This window comes from Mchenga conophoros, linkage group LG13 (assembly GCF_057382185.1).
Source record: "Mchenga conophoros isolate Kocher_MC1m ecotype Shallow Benthic linkage group LG13, M_conophoros_male_GT1.1, whole genome shotgun sequence".
NCBI classification, from domain to species: Eukaryota; Metazoa; Chordata; class Actinopteri; order Cichliformes; family Cichlidae; genus Mchenga; species Mchenga conophoros.
In genome coordinates this window covers 1302960-1321143 of record NC_140538.1, presented here as the reverse complement: position 1 = coordinate 1321143, position 18184 = coordinate 1302960, and the positions used below count along the sequence as shown (strand labels likewise).

The 18184-nt window shown below is 40.4% G+C and overlaps 1 protein-coding gene and 1 long non-coding RNA gene across 2 annotated transcripts in view; both read right to left on the bottom strand.

Annotated features, from left to right (window-relative positions):
- Nucleotides 1-7283, bottom strand: part of slc2a15a (solute carrier family 2 member 15a) — a 39171-nt gene extending 31888 nt beyond the window's left edge. The window contains exons 1-2 of the mRNA XM_085295925.1: nucleotides 6793-7283; nucleotides 4847-4945 (exon numbers count right to left, since the gene is read on the bottom strand). Coding sequence (XP_085152051.1) covers nucleotides 4847-4945; nucleotides 6793-6837 — 144 coding nt within the window. The 5' untranslated portion in view covers nucleotides 6838-7283. The remainder of the gene's footprint in view (nucleotides 1-4846; nucleotides 4946-6792) is intronic.
- Nucleotides 7284-11053: 3770 nt separating this feature from the next.
- LOC146560555 (uncharacterized) lies at nucleotides 11054-11994 on the bottom strand. The gene is made up of 2 exons (XR_014888016.1): nucleotides 11698-11994; nucleotides 11054-11115 (listed from the first exon to the last, which is right to left on the bottom strand). It is a non-coding gene; the product is annotated as an uncharacterized LOC146560555 (long non-coding RNA).
- Nucleotides 11995-18184: the final 6190 nt, after the last annotated feature.

Genomic DNA, 18184 nt, shown 5'->3' with positions numbered 1-18184 from the left:
CTGGGCTGTAGTTACATCCTAAGGTTTTAAAAACTGAGCTTAAATAAATGATTAGCGGTAATAAAAGCCGAGGGAGGTCAACAGTGATCACTGACTGTTTTAGGAGCTTTTTGAGATCAAATAGAAGAAAATACAAAACATTAAACATGTTAACAACACAAAAGCCATATTAAACGCAGACTACTTTAGACCCGGAAGTAGGATTCGTCACGTCATCACTTAACGACCGGATACATAAAGGCCTGTCTTCCACATAACCGGGACTCAGGGTAAAGTCAAATGGACAGGGGACACCATTCCCACAGCCCTGCACACATTCCAGAGCTTTTGTTGTATCTCTTTTTTTAGGTTAATCTTTTTGTTTATAGTAATCCTGCATTTTAATTTCTATTAGCTTTACTGTCTAGTTTCTGTTCGTGATTATTATGTGTATTGTGTTTTTTCCTTTAGCGTATCCTGCCTTCAGTGTTTCCCTGTTACCCTGTTGGTGTTCCCTGTTTAGTTATTTCCTGATAGTCATGTGTTCTTATGAATTGCATTCAGTTTTTGTCCCATTTGATTAGTCATAGCTGTGTCTCATCACTGCCTATTTTAGACTTTCGTTTGTCTGAATAAAAATGAATAAATAAATTCTATTACTGGCTGCCATTGCACAGTCTGCTCACGTAAATATTTTTTTGGGAAAAGGTTTTTAAGGTCAGATTTTGTTACAGAAATAAAAATCATTTTAGAGCAGCTTGCTAAAGGTGGCCCAAAACGTTCCAAGACCCCCTCAATATACTGAGGTGGTGTGGGATCATATTGACAACAAATGTTTGAGAACTATTCATGAAGTCTAAAAGAAATTACAAGAAAGCTTCCCAAAGGGTTCAGGCTGTGTTAAAGAACAAACGGGGGTAATACCAAATATTGAATCAAGCTTATCAGAACTGAACAGTTTTTGCCTTGGATACTGTATTTCTGTGTATATTTGTACATTTCAATAAATAAATGCACAAATTTTCCATTTTCCATGCAAAATATAAGGAATCTATACATGTGTGAATTCATCAGATTCCTAAATACAATTCAGTAAAAAAAACCTGTGTTTGTATCATGTGGCTTCGACATCATGGTTACATAAGAGCAAGACAGACCTTCAGTTTTCACTCTGATATTTTGGAATTAAAGCCACAAGTCTTGTCTGACCTAAACCTCCTGATCATCAGTTTACATGTGCCAGCACGTGTTAGCGCTAACTTCAGTTTCCCCTGAACCATGTGTCACGTGCCGGGAAAACTGACAGACACATGCTGCTACTCGAGCATGAGCATGAGCAGCGTGCCTGGTTTTTCAACAAAGAAGATCATTTTTATTTGAGATTTTCATTACCCCCGTGTGAACTGAGACCAGCCATGGACCAGCATTTTCAAACCGAATATTTACTTGTAACAGATACGAAAAGATCTCTCATGACTAGCAAGAGCACTCAAAGACCAAACTCCTTTGGGTTTCCTGATGATCATTATTATCAGATATATTTTTCAGTCAGTAAAAGCAGCAGTTTATTTTGTGAGAAATATACAGATATCAGGTGCCAGCACCTACCCCTTTATGTGAACATTTATATTACTACATTCAGATAACTTTAGCTTGAGCAAGCAAGGTAACAGACCGAAGCTTCCTCTTCTTGACAGAGCTAACCACTGTTAGCTCTGATTCTTGGTTCTAACCCCAGCTGGGTTTATTCTCCTTTGGACCCTGACTTTTTTCCAAATGCTTACATTTTTGAATATCTACTTTGTGTGTTTACATCAAGTTGAACAGTGCTGAATTAGCAAAACCAATCAGCTGCTATTATATTTATATTTATTTCACCTCTCTTAATGTGACTATCCAGAGACCAGGAAACAGCTTCTCTCCTCCTGTTACCCCCCCAAATAATTTAAACACTAAAAAAAACCACAAAGAAAGAACAATATATTATCCACAACTGCACTAAAGAATAAAGCAGTGAAATGTGAATTAATAAACATTAGCTCTCTCTCTTCTAAGTCCCTGTTAGTCCCTGTGAATTAGCAATTATTTGCAAATTGATTTACGCTGCCTTCCAGAAACCTGGTTACAGCAGGATGATTATGTTAGTTTAAACGAATCAACACCCCCGAGTCATTCTGATTGTCAGCTTCCTCAAAGCACAGGCCGAGTCTCTGATCTCTCACACTTTTTATCTGATTTAGTTCTGAGCTCAGATAAAATAATTATTGTGGGTGATTTTAACATCCATGTAGATGCTAAAAATGACAGCCTCAACATGGCATTTAATCTGTTATTAGACTCAATTGGCTTCTCTCAAAATGTAAAAGAACCCACCCACCACTTTAATCACACTATACAGGGTGGGCCGTTTCTATGGACACACCGTAACAACATGGGAATGGTTGGTGATGTTAAAGTCCTGTTTGTGGCATATTAGTATATGTGAGGGGGCAAACTCCTCAAGATGGGCGGTGACCATGGTGGCCATTTAGAAGTCGGCCATCTTGGATACAACTTTTGTTTTTTCAATAGGAAGAGGGCCATGTGACACATCACACTTATTGGTAATGTCACAAGAAAAACAATGGTGTGCTTGGTTTCAACGTAACTTTATATAACATAACATTTACATTCACAATAATTGATTACACAGCAGTGGGGAGTAGACTTTATCACAGTAGATGTCTTCAATTAATTCATGCTTGAGTCTTAAATATGATCAACCTTTCTCTGTTAATGGGTTGTACCACAGGCCTTTACACGCAGTAATTAAACCTTTACTTAAAAAGGCATTACTTGACCCAGTTTCTTAGCTAATTTAAAGCCACTCTCTAATCTGACTTTTGTCTGAAGATTTCTTGAAGGACAAGGTGTAAAACAGCAAACTGATCATCTGCAGAGAAATGCTTTATTTAAAGAGTCTCAGTCAGATGAAAGGCTACCAATGATCTTCTTATGGCCTATGTTTCTGAACAAAATCATTTTTAACTGCGCTGCTAATGTTCTTATATACAATACAAAATTGAAATTAAAACATACATTTAATTTATTGCTGGATGTTGTGATGCCCAACAATTATTGCAATGCAAATATTTCACGCAGAGATCACTCCTCGGGCTCGCTACTTGAAACTATTGGAAATCTTCACTGTTCACGTTTTCCAAATAAATGAACAGTTATAGTGGTAACGATCCCAGTCACATCTGCTTTCTTGGTGGAAAGCATTACTCAAGCTATCTGCCACTAATCTTAGTATATCTTTAGTATATCACCTTTGCGAATTATTTTAATACTCTGGTTCCAAACCTTTGCACTGTGAAAGAGACACAAATCCAACAACTGGTACATATCCCACAAATAAGTGTCCAGGCTGAACTATTTCTTCAATGATTTGGTTAGCTCGTTATACGTACAAAAGCTCTATGTGCTTACAGGTAGGAGAGGATTAACCTTCAAATTCAACCTGGTCTTAATGAGCGACAACGGATTCACAACAGATTCTTTCTTCACACATCAGGTGACCAAACAGCCACCACAGAAGCCAACGACTTCCACACCCAAATATTCTCTCTATCCTATCGCTGTGATTGTAACGTATGAAGTATTTACAAAACACTGGGAAAATAAAAAGAAGAGGACCGTTTTCATAACAAACTTTATCACAATGTTAAAATGAGGGACTTCTGCTTTTCTAATTTTTGTGCTTGTTGTTCAGCTGCCAAGTTTAATTTGAATTTTATTGAAATGATCGTTGCTTATTAATGATGGTGAGTCTTTCTACAAACAAGCAGCAAAGCCCCATCTCTGCATGTCTGGAAATCTTTCTTAGTGAATGCCATTGATGTGTTTTGACCTTTAATAAAAAATAATCACTGATAAAATCCTGTTTTCAGAATTATGCAGTTCAGAGTGTGTTATTACAACTGTTCTTAATACATCTGCATTTTTAACAGAGTGTAACTTAAACATGTACAGAAGTAATTTCGACTTGATAGGATGACTTAACAGTCAGATGCCAGAACATACCTCTTCAATTTATTTAGATCCGCTGAGTCGGAGAAACAGTTTTCATGAAAACTGCGACATCAGAGTATGAGTCTTATTTTTATCTCGGGGTAACTGTGAGGGCACGTGCTCCCCTCCCTCAGACAAACTGTCGTTTTCAACAGAAAACACCAAAAATATATATATATTTTTTTTTACAAAATACCAATACTTTGTGTTTCAATAAAGAAAGAATTCCAAGTGCACCAATCACACATTTACACATAAATAAGCTAACCAATCAGCAGTTAAGGGGGTTGTACTGGCTGACTGGTTAAACCCAATGGTTGTACCACAGCCCAAATGGACTGAACCACTACAGATTTAAAGGGGAAATGGTCCCAAACTTAGTTAAATATCAAAAGTGCACAGAAAAATGCAAACAAGTTAAAATTACACACAGCAATCACAGGAGCTATAAATAAAATGAATAAGAAAAATCTTTGTCCTTTTCCATCTTGGAAGCTGTGCCAGAAATGTTTGGATATCTATGTTGGCCGAAAGCGGCAACTTTGAGTGGCTGTATGATTAATCGATATTACTGGGACTACAAACTTAAACACACTGAAACCACAAAGCTTCCAAAACCAAATTCCTGGCCAGTAGATCATGCAGATTCATATGCAAGATCTGGCCATGCAGAATATAACGGCTGTTATTAACAAATGCACTTCAATAAGTTACTTTCCAGATGTGTGTGTGTGTGTGTGTGTGTGTGTGTGTGTGTGTGTGTGTGTGTGTGTGTGTGTGTGTGTGTGTGTGTGTGTGTGTGTGTGTGTGTTACCACAGCAGGGGAGTTTACCACAGCCAGATTGTACCCATAAAGCATAGAGCTCCCAAAGGAGGTAAGGAATGCCACTGCCAGCAAAGAGGCAGTGAGGTGCTGCAGACAGAGCAGGAGAGACACATGCAGAATATGATGGTGAGCTCACAGCTTCTTAAAGTTAAGACAAAACATTTTATACGCTGTGTGAATAAAAAAATCAGTTAAGTTTTAAGTTGTCATTTTTTCACCAACATTCACAAATCTCTGATTGTATGTCACATAAGAAAGTTGGCATGTTTGTGTAAAGCAATCAGATTAAAAACATCTTAAAAACAAGTCTTTCACACACACTTTCTTTATATTTAGCTCTAATGAGTCAGACTTTCTTGTACTTTCTGGAAGTCTTTCAGTGCTTTTCTTTGGACACTGGCTACTTTTTATTCATTTTCAGTGCACTCATTGCACCTGACTATCTTTTAGAGGACTGTGTGACTCTTAAGCTATTTAACACTGACTCTTGAATCGCTCAAGCACTGATAAGGCACCAAGCCTTTCCAAGAGAATGAACTGGTGTGTCTATACGTAACAGACAACTCACCAAATTACTCATTTAAAATTGTATCTTCAGACTCTGTGTTTCTATATCATGTTGTAAAAATATATATATAATGTATTACTGTCAGTTTGACAGGCATACAATTGTACTGTTGCACCAACAGCAGTTAAATGAAAATATTGATAATAATGATAATATTGCAAACGACAGATGCAGCACCAGAGAGATGCATTTGATCCATCTACTGTTCACCAAAGCTTGCTAAATTACACAAGAATAGACCTGAACATCAGTGCGATCAGGTGCAAAAGTAGGTACGAGGTACAACAGATTGTCTACAACCATGTCTATAACATGATGCCGTGGCTCCTTTGAAGTTCACTGTTACTGAAGCAGTATAGGGTTATCTTAACAACAAATAGAAAAATAGTCTGGAAACATGGAAAGAAGAGCTTTGGACTGTTCTTCAAGAAGCTTTTGTGTTTTGACTCCTGGCTCCACCTGCTGCCGCACGGTGCTACATGACAAAAAGGGTTCAGACTGTGTTGAAAAATAAAGGTGGTCATTCCAAATATTATCTTTCAAGCTGTTTTTCCCTGTACATTGTATTTCCATGTATCCTGACACATGCTTCAATCAACCACCATACCTTTCCCATTTTCCTAGCAAAATATTAAGAAATGAACAGTAGCTTACACACAATACTACAGTATTGTGTGTAAGTCTTAACAAGATGTACAAAATCTAAATATCTGCAAATGTCTTTAACTGTATATAAACTTAACACAAAAAGTAAAGGAATTTGTGTTTAGTTAATTATCTTGTTGTAACAATAGCTCTTGGCAATAAAACACATGTTTCAAAAACCTGCTTATTTCCCTTTAAATACAGCCACATTTGTAAGGACGATGACAATGTTTGAATTATGACCACCAGCCATAATAAATGGTTCGCTTTTGGTCAAAAATCCTGATTTTCCTTTGTCTGTGTTTGGGTCCCTAAAGCTTTATTTGGTGTAATATAGAAATAAAATTAAAAACAGATTCTTACAGCTGAGAGTTTTCATTGATTTTTTACGAATGTACGCGACAAATTAAATTCAGAATGCTTTCTGTTCAGTTATTAAGCTCGACCCACTGAAAACATTATTTTGTTTACTCAGTTTCCAAAAATGAGTAAATCTTGTGTCATTTATTTAAAAAAAAATAGCGATTTCTTTTTACGCAATAAATTTGTTTCAACTTTCAACCTCACTTAAATAATAACACTAAATAAATTATAAATAAGAAAGCAGAGGCCTCTTCTCGGTATTAAATGCTATTAGCTGCTATAATTAATGTCCAGCACAGGATGGGATCAGTCAGTTGATAGTTCTGCTTCTGTTTAGTGCCCGTCTGTCTGGACTTACCGAAGTGATTTTCCCCGACGGTGGAATTAAAACCTCCTCAGCCATTTAAGAAACGTGTCAGCTGGTCCCAAAAAGTAAAAAGAAAAATATGATTTCTCTACACTGCAAAGAATCTCATCTCCTTCGCAGCAGATGTGGTCAAACAGGCTCTTAACCACAGACTGAAGTATTCCAGGCTTTTTCTCCAATGAGCAGTCTGTTTGCCCCCAGTAACAAACCCACATCGTATCATCACATGATGGAGAGCAGCGTGACACAGTTGGAGAAAAGCCTGCTGGAAGCAATTAGCTCTAAGTCAATTCACTAAGAAAGAAATCGATGCTAGAGAGAGGGAAAGAAGAGGAGTAACAGAAAGGGAACACCAAGTCAAACAGGTTCCACATGTGAGACAAGACAGACGTCAAGAATGAAGGCAAAGAGGAAAGAGAAGATGAGAGACCGTTTAAGACAACATGCTTTCCAAAATAAACTCTGTGATCTGCAGTGCACGGCGTATATACTTATCGTGTCAGTAAAAGAGAACTGTCAGTATTTCTTCTGCATTTATAGGAACCACCACACAGTGAGACTGTTAATCTTTGAGTGCATTTGTCCTCAGTGAACCTTCCACCCCGCCCTACCCCCTGTAATCACAGTCATCATGTGCTCATAATTTTGGTTGTAGTTGAAAGAAGAGGGGCAGTGTTTACTGTGACCGTGAACAATCACCTGCTTTGCATTACACATTTCTTAATCCTGTGACTTTACCTCTATTGCTGTTCCTTGAAAAGCTGGTTTTGTTCTAAAATCCAGCCTCCTGGCACACACGAACTCTACTGCACTCATTAACTGCGATACCGCTAGATATCTCTGAAATTTGCCCGAAAGTTAAAAGAAATTTTTTTTTGTGGTGTTGGATTAATAATAATGGATTGGATTTATATAGCGCTTTTCGGGGCCTTCAAAGCGCTTTACAATGCCACTATTCATTCACTCTCACATTCACACACTGGTGGAGGCAGCTACAGGTGTAGCCACAGCTGCCCTGGGGCAGACTGACAGAAGCGAGGCTGCCATATCGCGCCATCGGCCCCTCTGGCCAACACCAGTAGGCGGTAGGTGAAGTGTCTTGCCCAAGGACACAACGACCGAGACTGTCTGAGCCGGGGCTCAAACCGGCAACCTTCCGATTACAAGACGAACACCCAACTCTTGAGCCACGATCGCCCTAGGAAGGATTCAGAAGAATTCGGCTTACTGTACTTTTGTACCTGCATGTTGGTGCAAGCTCTAGGTTACATTAGAACAGAAGGCATAGTAGAAATAAGGTTTGAGACAAAGAATTGCAGAATTATGAAGGTTATATGTGCCAATTTCTGTCCTTTTTAAAACATGCAAAGGCCGAACAGTGTTCTTCGAGTACAACACAAGTCTTCATGCTGTTTTAGTGCTTAAACAGAACTAAAAGTACACGTTAGGTGTGTTTGTAGGACAACACACATCCAGAACAGCATTACCACTTTTTGCTTTTGGCAGATTAGTCCTACATGAAAATCATTTTTAGAAGACAAATATAGAAGAAGACATAAAGTCTGCATTCATTTTTGACTCCTCCTGGAAACTTTTTTCATGACACGTGGAAATTCATTTAGTATTTTTAGCCCATTATTTATTTTATTTTATTTATTTCAGGTTTAGCTGGCCACACTGTCAGGTACTAAAACTACTTGAACAGTGTTAGCTAAGGGACTGTAGTTTTAGCTAAAACACACCTTTTCACCGTGGTAACCACTAAGATTACCACAGTGATTAGAAACTCATTTTCAACCCTTTCAGTACCAACTGTGACTCCTCCAGCTGACACACAACTTCACACCTCACCAACTGCTGAGTATTTAACATTCATTCAATTTTAGTTAACACTACACAGAACTTTAGGTTGAAAAGGTCAGTAAGGCTCCTGTTTCAAAAACACTGAAGTATTAAACAGTTGCCATAAATGTTAACCTGCTAGCACACATGGTAACATGAGCTATTACCTGACGATAGCAGCCATCTGTTGTAAGTAGCAGCTAAGAGACCGTAGAGAGATGAATAATTATGGCGGACTGAGCAGGTGGCAGATGTAATATTGAGTACATTGTGGACACACAGAGAACAGACGGTTGCTTGCTGCACACAGCAGCAGAGGAACTCCAGTTGAACCGAGCAGAGAGTCCAGACTGTGGGAACGACACTCTGGGCGAGTAAATCTGGAGCAGACGAATCAGATGGCTTTCGGGCCTGAAGAGCTGAGTACGTGGAGGGGTGCAGACTAAGCAGAATGCAGCTGAATGCAGGATGAGAGAGAGGCTCCAGTCATTTTTGATTTTGTTGTAACCACCTGTGTGTTTATCATAACTAATACAACACTTTATCCAAAGTTCATTTTTAGCTTTTCCAAAATGCTCTTCTTCGATCATCAATCAATTTCAATTTATTTATAAGCACATTTAAAAACAACAGGTTGACCAAAGTGCTGTACAAAGTAGAACAAACAAACAAAAAGAAAACCTCAGCCACAATAATTAATTTGAATTCATAATTGAATTATGTAGCCGTGTTAGATACCGTGCTCTTTGTTTAGGTTTTACTTTCACAAACTGTAATGACATTACCCAAATATTTTGTAAAATCAATAAAACCATTAAACTTCATTTTCATTACTTATTTCATCCAATCGAACTCATAATTGGAAAAGAGAAATGTTGAAATTTAACAAGTTACCTTTTGCACTTCTTTGCCATTACTTCTGTTGTTTTAGGACAGGGTCAGATCTTCCCCGTGTGTGTGTGTAGATTGCTTTCCTGGGTTTAGAGTCTCAGCATTACTATAACGACCCCGGTAAGCACAAATTAGAAGGACATTTTTAGTAAACTAGGAAAACCCTCCAGCAAAGCTTTTGCAAGCAGTTGACATGGGAACATTTTTTATTTAAAAAGTCAGACATGCTAGGAGGATTAATACTAACAATCTACCAAGAAATCAAAGTCTCTCAAATTTCACTAGCAATTAAATTCCTTGAGAAAAGCATTAAAGCAGCTGTGTTTGCCTCTGTATGTGAAAAATACAAAAACACTTCAGAAAGGACCGTAAGTCATAAAAACTACTGATGCAGTGAATAATAACCAAAACGGGATGACAGGCACATGCTCCAAGCTGTGCTAGGCATGTGACACTTATCTAAACCAGAGAGACTGCAAACATCAATCGAGACCAGATAACACTCGATAAGGACAACAGAGCTGTGTGAGGGAAAGCACAACAGACTAAATAAACTGTGAAAAGCAGTAAGACTCTCAATTCAGTATTTTAATTCCTAATTTGAAATTTGAGTTCATGCAAATTAAAAAATGAATGAAATGAAGTTTTTTTTAATAAAATGTTGGGCTACTTTAACTCAACAAAGACACAAAGTCTCCAGAACTCCAGAAGCAAGAAATGTCAAACTAATTTTACACTGTGGACACAAACAGCCTGCTTTGATCTGAAGTGGGCCAAACTAGTGAAACTAGTGAAAAACAACAACAACTTTAGTGTTGAGAAGTAATGACACATTTAATGTCAGGGTGTGGTGTGTGGCAAGCAGAATAGGGCCCAAGTGCAGGACTCGCAGACAACAACATAATGAAATGAATCAAAGGTGACGGCTTTAATGCTGTCACTCTGAAACCTGAAAAGAAATACAAAAACACTGAAACTAAGATCTACGAACTGGGAAACTATTCATACACAGCAAATCCAGCATGTCCAAATTAACACTGTCGGATTTGATTTCAACACTATTAAAGTGTCTATATGGGTCCACACCAGAGTGTTAATTTAACTCTTTTTGGAGAGTTGGTACGTTAACTCTGATTTAGTGTTAAACACCAAATCTGTCTGGAGTTGATAATTTAACACTTGGTGTTAAGAGTTTATATATTAACTCTCAAAGAGTATTTTAGTTTAACTACGTAAGAGTTATCTTCTAATTCACTCTAAAAAGTGGGAATTTTACTGTTCTGAACTTCTAGAAATTTCTTTTGGAAATAAACATTTACTAAAAAGATGCAATGGTTTTTGAAAAACATTTATTCTGAACTGTGCACCACAATTTCAAAACATTTTCTGAAAGATGTAACAGTGTACATGTTCTCACTTTCATTAGAATTTTGTTTATCAAAAGGTCTGACATGGTAAATGCAAATAACAGCATTCTCATCACTTATTTCTTCAATACAATATGCATGTCCTTCATTCATCACTTTGTGGAACTTCAACGCACTTCTGCTCTCCCCCATATTCCATCTTCACAAGCATATCCTGTGTGGAGATTGAATAAAAATTAGTTGACACTAATTAACGGCACAAATAATCCAGTAAACAATTGCAGCACAGTAAAAAAAAAAGGAATCCTCTTTGAGCCATTACTTGTGTAAAGTATTTTCCCAAAAGACAAGGACACAGACAACAGGTAATACTGAACTAAATGTAAAACCTCAACCTTTTTCATTTTTACCTAAACCGTGTGCACAAAACTCTGGAGGGATCTATGCTAACGTAGAATCCAGTCAGGACGTCTGCTACTGCTGTTTGCTCGTTGTTTTTTTTATGGGCGATCGTTTTCAGGCTTCAAGTAGCACCATTATACCAACATTTCACATTCTACACATTGTTTTAGGTGTATTTGACCAAAAGTTTGACTGAAAATTCACATGCAAGCTTTTTTTCAAGGCTGTGGTATTTGCCCGCAAACAATACCTTTCAGCTAGCTAAAACAGAATATTATGCTATCAGCGAGCAACATGGCTAATGCCTTTCACACAGCTTTGTCTCAACTCCAAAGAGCCACAGAAGTAAAAGCTAATAGAAATAATTGAAACAATCTTTGAAAACATGACTTACCAAGCATGGCAAACAACTCAAATATGTAGAGCAAAATGTTCTGAAACGGCTTCACTTCAGCTTCGATTGGAGCCGTGCTGGGGGCGGAGTCTGTGAATTTACTCTGTTGGTGTCATAGCCCCTGTAGGAGTTCAGAGTTAAGAGGTCAAGAGTTAATGTTTCCATTGTAACACCTCCAGATTTGACAGAGAAACACTCATTTTTAACACTCGATTTTAACTACTATCATTTTACACCTCAGAGTTACATTAAAAGAATGTGACTCTGCTTAGAGTAAAATTAACTCTACTTTTGCAAGAAGACTATTAACACCAAAACATTTAACACTTTTGAATTTGCTGTGTAGGATCATTGTAATACATAAAACAATTTTAACAAACTTTCAAGTCAATTTTATTTATACAGCAGCAAGTCACTCAGAGACAGGATATTTCTAACTTTAGAGATGCTGCACAAATGGAAGAAAGCGGTCTGACATATTTGTTTAATATGTGCGTTGAAGGACATGTCCTGGTCAAACATGACTCCAAGGTTGATAAGGTGGGGCCAGGTTTCACAATGAGCTCACCCGAAACTCTGGCTGATTGGGACCCACACCCAGTTTCACACCTTGGCTCAGGCGATTAGAGGATCATCAGGGGTCCTTTTGTCCCTCTGTGGGGGGAAACTCCCACTGAGTTTAAATCTGGGACTCTCCACCATTTGACCTTAGAACTGAAGAAGCTTCTCGGATGAGAGGTGAAACGTCTTCAAGTAACTTAAAGAAGTCCAGACGCTTTTCTTTGCAAGCTCCTTTGATTGTAGCCAATGCAATTTACCCAACAGTCGCTTACTCGCTTTCTTGTTATGATGGAAACGACTGCTTTTCACTTGGCTTGTAGGATCTGCTTTTATCTGATTTTATGTACTAATGGTTTATCTCTAGGTAAGCTAATTTCAAACTGATATCACTTTTGCCTGGAATAATAAAAGGGAACACTGTTTAACACAGTCGTTTGACACACGTAAGTTCTGCCACACAATCATCTCCATCACAGCACAGTTTTAGGTAAAATTCATCAAACATCACTATCTGTATTTATATGTTTCTACATTCACCATGTTGCCAAACGTATTCGCTTGTTGTCCTTCAAACGCGTTTGAGCTTGAGTGACATCCCATTCTTAACCAACAGGGTTTCATATGATGCTGGTCCACCTTTTGCAGCTTGAACCCTTCTAGGAAGCTTTTCCACGAGGATTAGTGTGTGTGTTTATGGAAATATTTGACCACTCTTCCAGAAGCACATTTTGTGAGCTCAGACACTGGATGACCTGACTTGCAGTCTCCAGCCCTAATTCATCCCAAAGATGTGCTGTCGGGTTGAGGGGGGGACTCTGCAGGCCTCTGCAGTTCTTCCACTACAGGCTCGGTCATCCCTGTGATCTTTATGACCTTGCTTTGTGCAATGGTGGTCACTGGAACAGGAAGAGGCCGTCACCAAACTGTTCCCACAAAGTGAGGCGCATGAAGCGTTAATAGCAGGTTTCACAGGAACTAATGGCCTGAGCTCAACTCACTAAAAATGACACCAGACCATAATCACCTCTCCACCAAACTTTACACTTGGCACAGTGCAGTTAGACATGCGCCTTTCTCTCAGCAACTGTCAAACCCAGACTCATCTATCGGCTTTCCAGTCAAAGAAGCATCATTACTCACTCCAGAGAACATGTCTCCACTTCTGCATCCAACATTTTGCATCATTCTTGGTGATTCAAGGCTTGGATGCAGATGATTGGCCATGAAAACTCATTCCACGAGGCTCTCTGTGCACTGTTCAGAAGCTAAGTTTGGAGGTCTGTAGTGATTGACTCTGCAGAAAGTTGGCAACCTCTGCAGACTATGCACCTCAGCATCCACTGACCCTGCTGTGGCTGAGTTGTTGACATCCAGTGTGTTATAATACCACTAACAATTGTCTGCTGAATATTTAGTAATAAGGAAATTTCACGATTAGACTTGTTGCACAGGTGGCATTGTCACGGCGGGGTACGCCGATGTGTTGTGAGCAGGACCCAGAAGCAGATACTGAGAGAAGAGTTGCAGGTGAACAAAAGGCGAGGCTTTATTTTGGCTGAAAGCAGCAAAAACCATGAAAACTAGACAAACTATGAAGAAAAGTGTGAATGCAATGAGAAACTATGAAAACTGTGGCAAGAATAACAGACGACCTGACAATGAAACACAAAAAACAGAGGACTTAAATACGCAGGAGGTGATCAGGGGAAGTGGGAACACATGGGGAAACAGCTGACACACGTGGATGTACATGGCTGACAACTATACTTAAGTACGCTGATGTATTTAAAAGATTCTCATTTGGTAGTCAGAGGCCCAAAGGTACAGTGGACACGTGTGACCTTCGTCACTCATCCAAGTGACTTCTTCAGTCTGACTGAAGAAGTCACTTGGATGAGTGACGAAACGTTTCTCCCACAAAACGCTACGTCCAGATGAACACAATCAACATGTAGCCTCGGGGGGCTGGCCAGGCAGACACAGGGAGCATGACAGATGTCTTTAATGATGGTGACATTGTCGACATGTCATCTGATGTACACGAGTACAGTAGTTTTGTGAATTTAAGGAGCTTGGAAAAAAAGGTGACTGGTATTCTTCTAGGTCCTGAGATGAAAACTGATTCCAGTTTGTGCACTGGAAGCGGTCCTATAGGTGTGAAGTTGCTTTTCAGGACGTTTGCTGTTTGCTGGATTGGAGTTAGAAAGGTGACAGGTGCTCTAAAGGTTTGAGCTCCAGATGTTTTTTTTAGGTGACCGTGGCTCAGGGGGTTGGGAATCGCAGGTTCAATCCCGGTTCGATCCCTGGGCTCTCTGTCCTGGTCGTTGTGTCCTTGGGCAAGACACTTTACCCTACTTGCCTACTGGTGTTGGCCAGAGGGGCCGATGGCACGATATGGCAGCCTGGCTTCTGTCAGTCTGCCCCAGGGCAGCTGTGGCTACACCTGTAGCTGCCTCCACCAGTGTGTGAATGTGAGAGTGAATGAATAGTGGCATTGTAAAGCGCTTTGGGTGCCTTGAAAAGCGCTATATGAATCCAATCCATTATTATTATTATTTTTGAATAGCCCCAGGTCTCATAAGATAATTGTTTAGCTTTACTCATGCATCTGCTTATGACAGGCCTGGTCACACGTGACACACTCCCATCTGTGTCTGACCAAACTACCCGAATCATATCAGCACAGCCGATCATCCCTCTGGTACGTCCAACCTAATATCAGCATCTGAGCTCATGGTTCAACAAACTGAACTGAACAGTGTTTGTGCTGCTGATCTAGTGATGATTAGTTAGCAAAACGTTCAACAATGGACAGAAGAAGTCTCCTTAAAAGCAAATGAGAATAGGTGAGGTGGAGAAGGACCTGCCTTTGTTTGTTGTTGCAGCAGACACAGGGCATGAGATGTGTCTCAGATACAAACTCAGCTCAGTGAATCGGAGGCCTTCAGTGCTTTTAAACAGATTATTGTTACAGGTCACACACACGTCCATTTTGTCATGTTTGCCTAATCAAAATATTCATCACTCATAACAAAGTTGTTAAGAACATCAGGGGGACAAGCGATCACTAAAGGGTAAGGTTGTTCAGGCTACGGGAGTCCTTGCATCTGCTGTTGTGGTGTGTAACATCACATCGCCTGCTAGTTTGATAGCTGCGTCTCTGTCATGGCTCCATGTGATGCTGTCCCCACCATCCTCCACTGTAGTCACAGCATAGGCCTTAGTTCCCTCAGACCATGTCCTGAGAGTCCTTCAGGTGCCTTTTTGCAAAACTCCTGGTGGGCTGTAATGTGCTTTTTACTGAGGAGTGACCAGGCCTGACTGGTGTTGCAGAAATAGATGTCTTTCTGGAAGGTTGTCCTCTTGCCACAGAGTAATGCTCATCAGAATTACTACCTGGTTCACTTTGCCCTTCCACCCTGATCCAGACCTACAGGCTCTTCTACTTCAGTCACTTAAGCTGGTCGTGTGGCCACTGAGGTTTGGCCATGAATAATCCTTTTGATTCCAAACGTCTTGCATTTACAGATGAAGAAGGCCACTGCGTCATACTGTAGAACTGTTTCTGTATCATTACCAAGATCTGTGCTTTGATAAGATCATATCTGATGTTGTGTTGGGCTCTTGAATAAAACTCCCACTCAAGCGATAACATGGAGCAACAACAATCTTTCTTTAATACAGCTTACTCTCGTGCTGTTTTACATGCCACACACTTCCCGTTGAGTGGGTAAGTACTGCCACCTAGTGGCGCATGATGTACATCAGTATCGATTACACCACATCCCCCTTACTGAAGTTAGGCTGGTACATTCGTTTGCTCTTCAAACAAAACATAACTGCATAATATTTTTTTTCAATACAGACATACCCCAGCATTTCAGGAAACATAAACTTTGGTATTTTCATAAACAGTTTCTCTTACACTCTTAACACGAGTTAAACCTTGTCCTTTTAAACATGCTATTCTCAAAAATGAAACTTAGCGTTTCGAAATACAACTTTTCCCTTTCCAAACAATCAGCTTCACAGATCAAGTCTTTTCGGTTTAATCACTTCTCTACAGACCAGGTTCTAACCACACCTGCTGTATGGGGTGTGCTTGGCTCAGAAACAGCCTCTATAGGGGTGGACTGGATCTGTTTTGCGTCGATTTGAGTCTCTGTTTGGGGGATCGGCACAAGATGACCGCAGTTCCTTCTGATTGTCCCTTGGGGTCCACTGATGATGTACGATGTATGATGAGAAGTTGAGCCGGGCTGTAGCCATTCACCAGTGCTGTTGTTCTGCATGCCAGCAATGCCTTGTATGGATCGCTGGCTTTCTTGAGGAGATTTTTGATGGTCTGGACGCCTCTCTCCACCTCGCCGTTGCTCTGCGGGTACCTGGGACTACTGGTGACATGCTCAAAACAGTAGTCCTTTGCAAAGTCTTTCATTTCTTGACATGCAAATCGTGGGCCATTATCGGTAATCAATGCTTCAGGTATTCCATGGCGTGCAAATATTGACTTTAAATGCACAATCACATTGGCTGAACGAGTTGGGCTGAATTGAGCAATCTCGACATATCTCGAGAAATAATCTACTACCAACAGATAGTTTTTGTCTTTTAGTGTGAACAAATCAGCTCCTACGTTCTGCCATGGCCTCTCAGGTAAACGTATGGGCACAAGAGGTTCCCTCACATTAACTCTCTCCTGTATGCACAGCCTGCACTTAAGGACAAGTTCACGGATCTGATTACTTAAGCCTGGCCACCACACTGCTTGTCGGACACGTTCTCAGCACTTAACTACCCCTTGGTGACCCTCGTGTATTTTGTCCAAAACTGCATTTCGCATGTTTGCAGGTATGACCAACCTTGTGCCTCGCAGTAGTAGTCCATTGTGTACACTCAAAACTGCTCTTTCTGACCAGTAGTGTTTTACCACTCCCTGCAGCTGGTTCCTGTCAGGCCAGCCCTCTGCACAGAACTTCAGACTGTAGCTGCTCGCGGAGATCTGCAAGGTATTTGCTGCTAGTAGGAAGGCCCTCCAGCACTGCATCCACGTAAATATTGGTGTCCTCCATAAGGTCATTGTCTCTGGGCATCACGCTGCCTGCCAGCGGTACCCGTGACAGCTTGTCGGCTGTGGTGAGGCTTTTGCCTGGAATGTGCCTTATAGTGTAAGAATACCTCATCAGGCGCATGCGGAATCTCTGTATCCGCGGTGGAAGCAAATCCAAGGCTTGCCCTCCAAGTAGGCTCACAAGTGGCTTATGGTCGGTCTCAGGCTCAAAGTGTAGCCCTAGAATAAAGTCACTGAATCTTTCACAGGCCCAGGTGAGCGCCAGCGCTTCTTTTTCCAGATGAGCGTAGCGCTGCTCTGTGGCTGTCAATGATCGTGAGGCACACACGACTGGTGACCACACATCATTGTCTTTCTGTAGTAAGACTGCCCCCAACCCGTATGAAGAGGCATCTGTGGAGATCTTTTGGGGTTTGTTTGGGTCGTAAAGCTGCAGTACTGGAGCGGATGACAGTTCTCCTTTTAAACTGCTAAACGTGTTTTGTTGCTCGTGCCCTCAGTACCACGTTTTTATTTGAAAGCAAGTCTTTCAGTGGTTTGTCTTTTTTTCAGAGAGGTTTGGGCTGAATTTCCCCAGCTGGTTCACCATTCCTAAGAAGCTCCTAAGCTCACTCACGGTGCTTGGCTCTTTCATATTCTGCGCCGCACTATATTTGTCAGGGTCAGGACTCATGCCTTCAGATGACACAATGAGTCCTAATAATTTCACTGCTCTTTTGCCAAACTCACATTTTGACATGTTCAGGGTGACGCCCGCCTTCTCTGCACGGACGAGGACAGCGTGGAGTCTCATGTCGTGCTCCTCTCTCGTAGATCCCCAGACAGGGATGTCGTCCATGTGGCACACGACTCCCG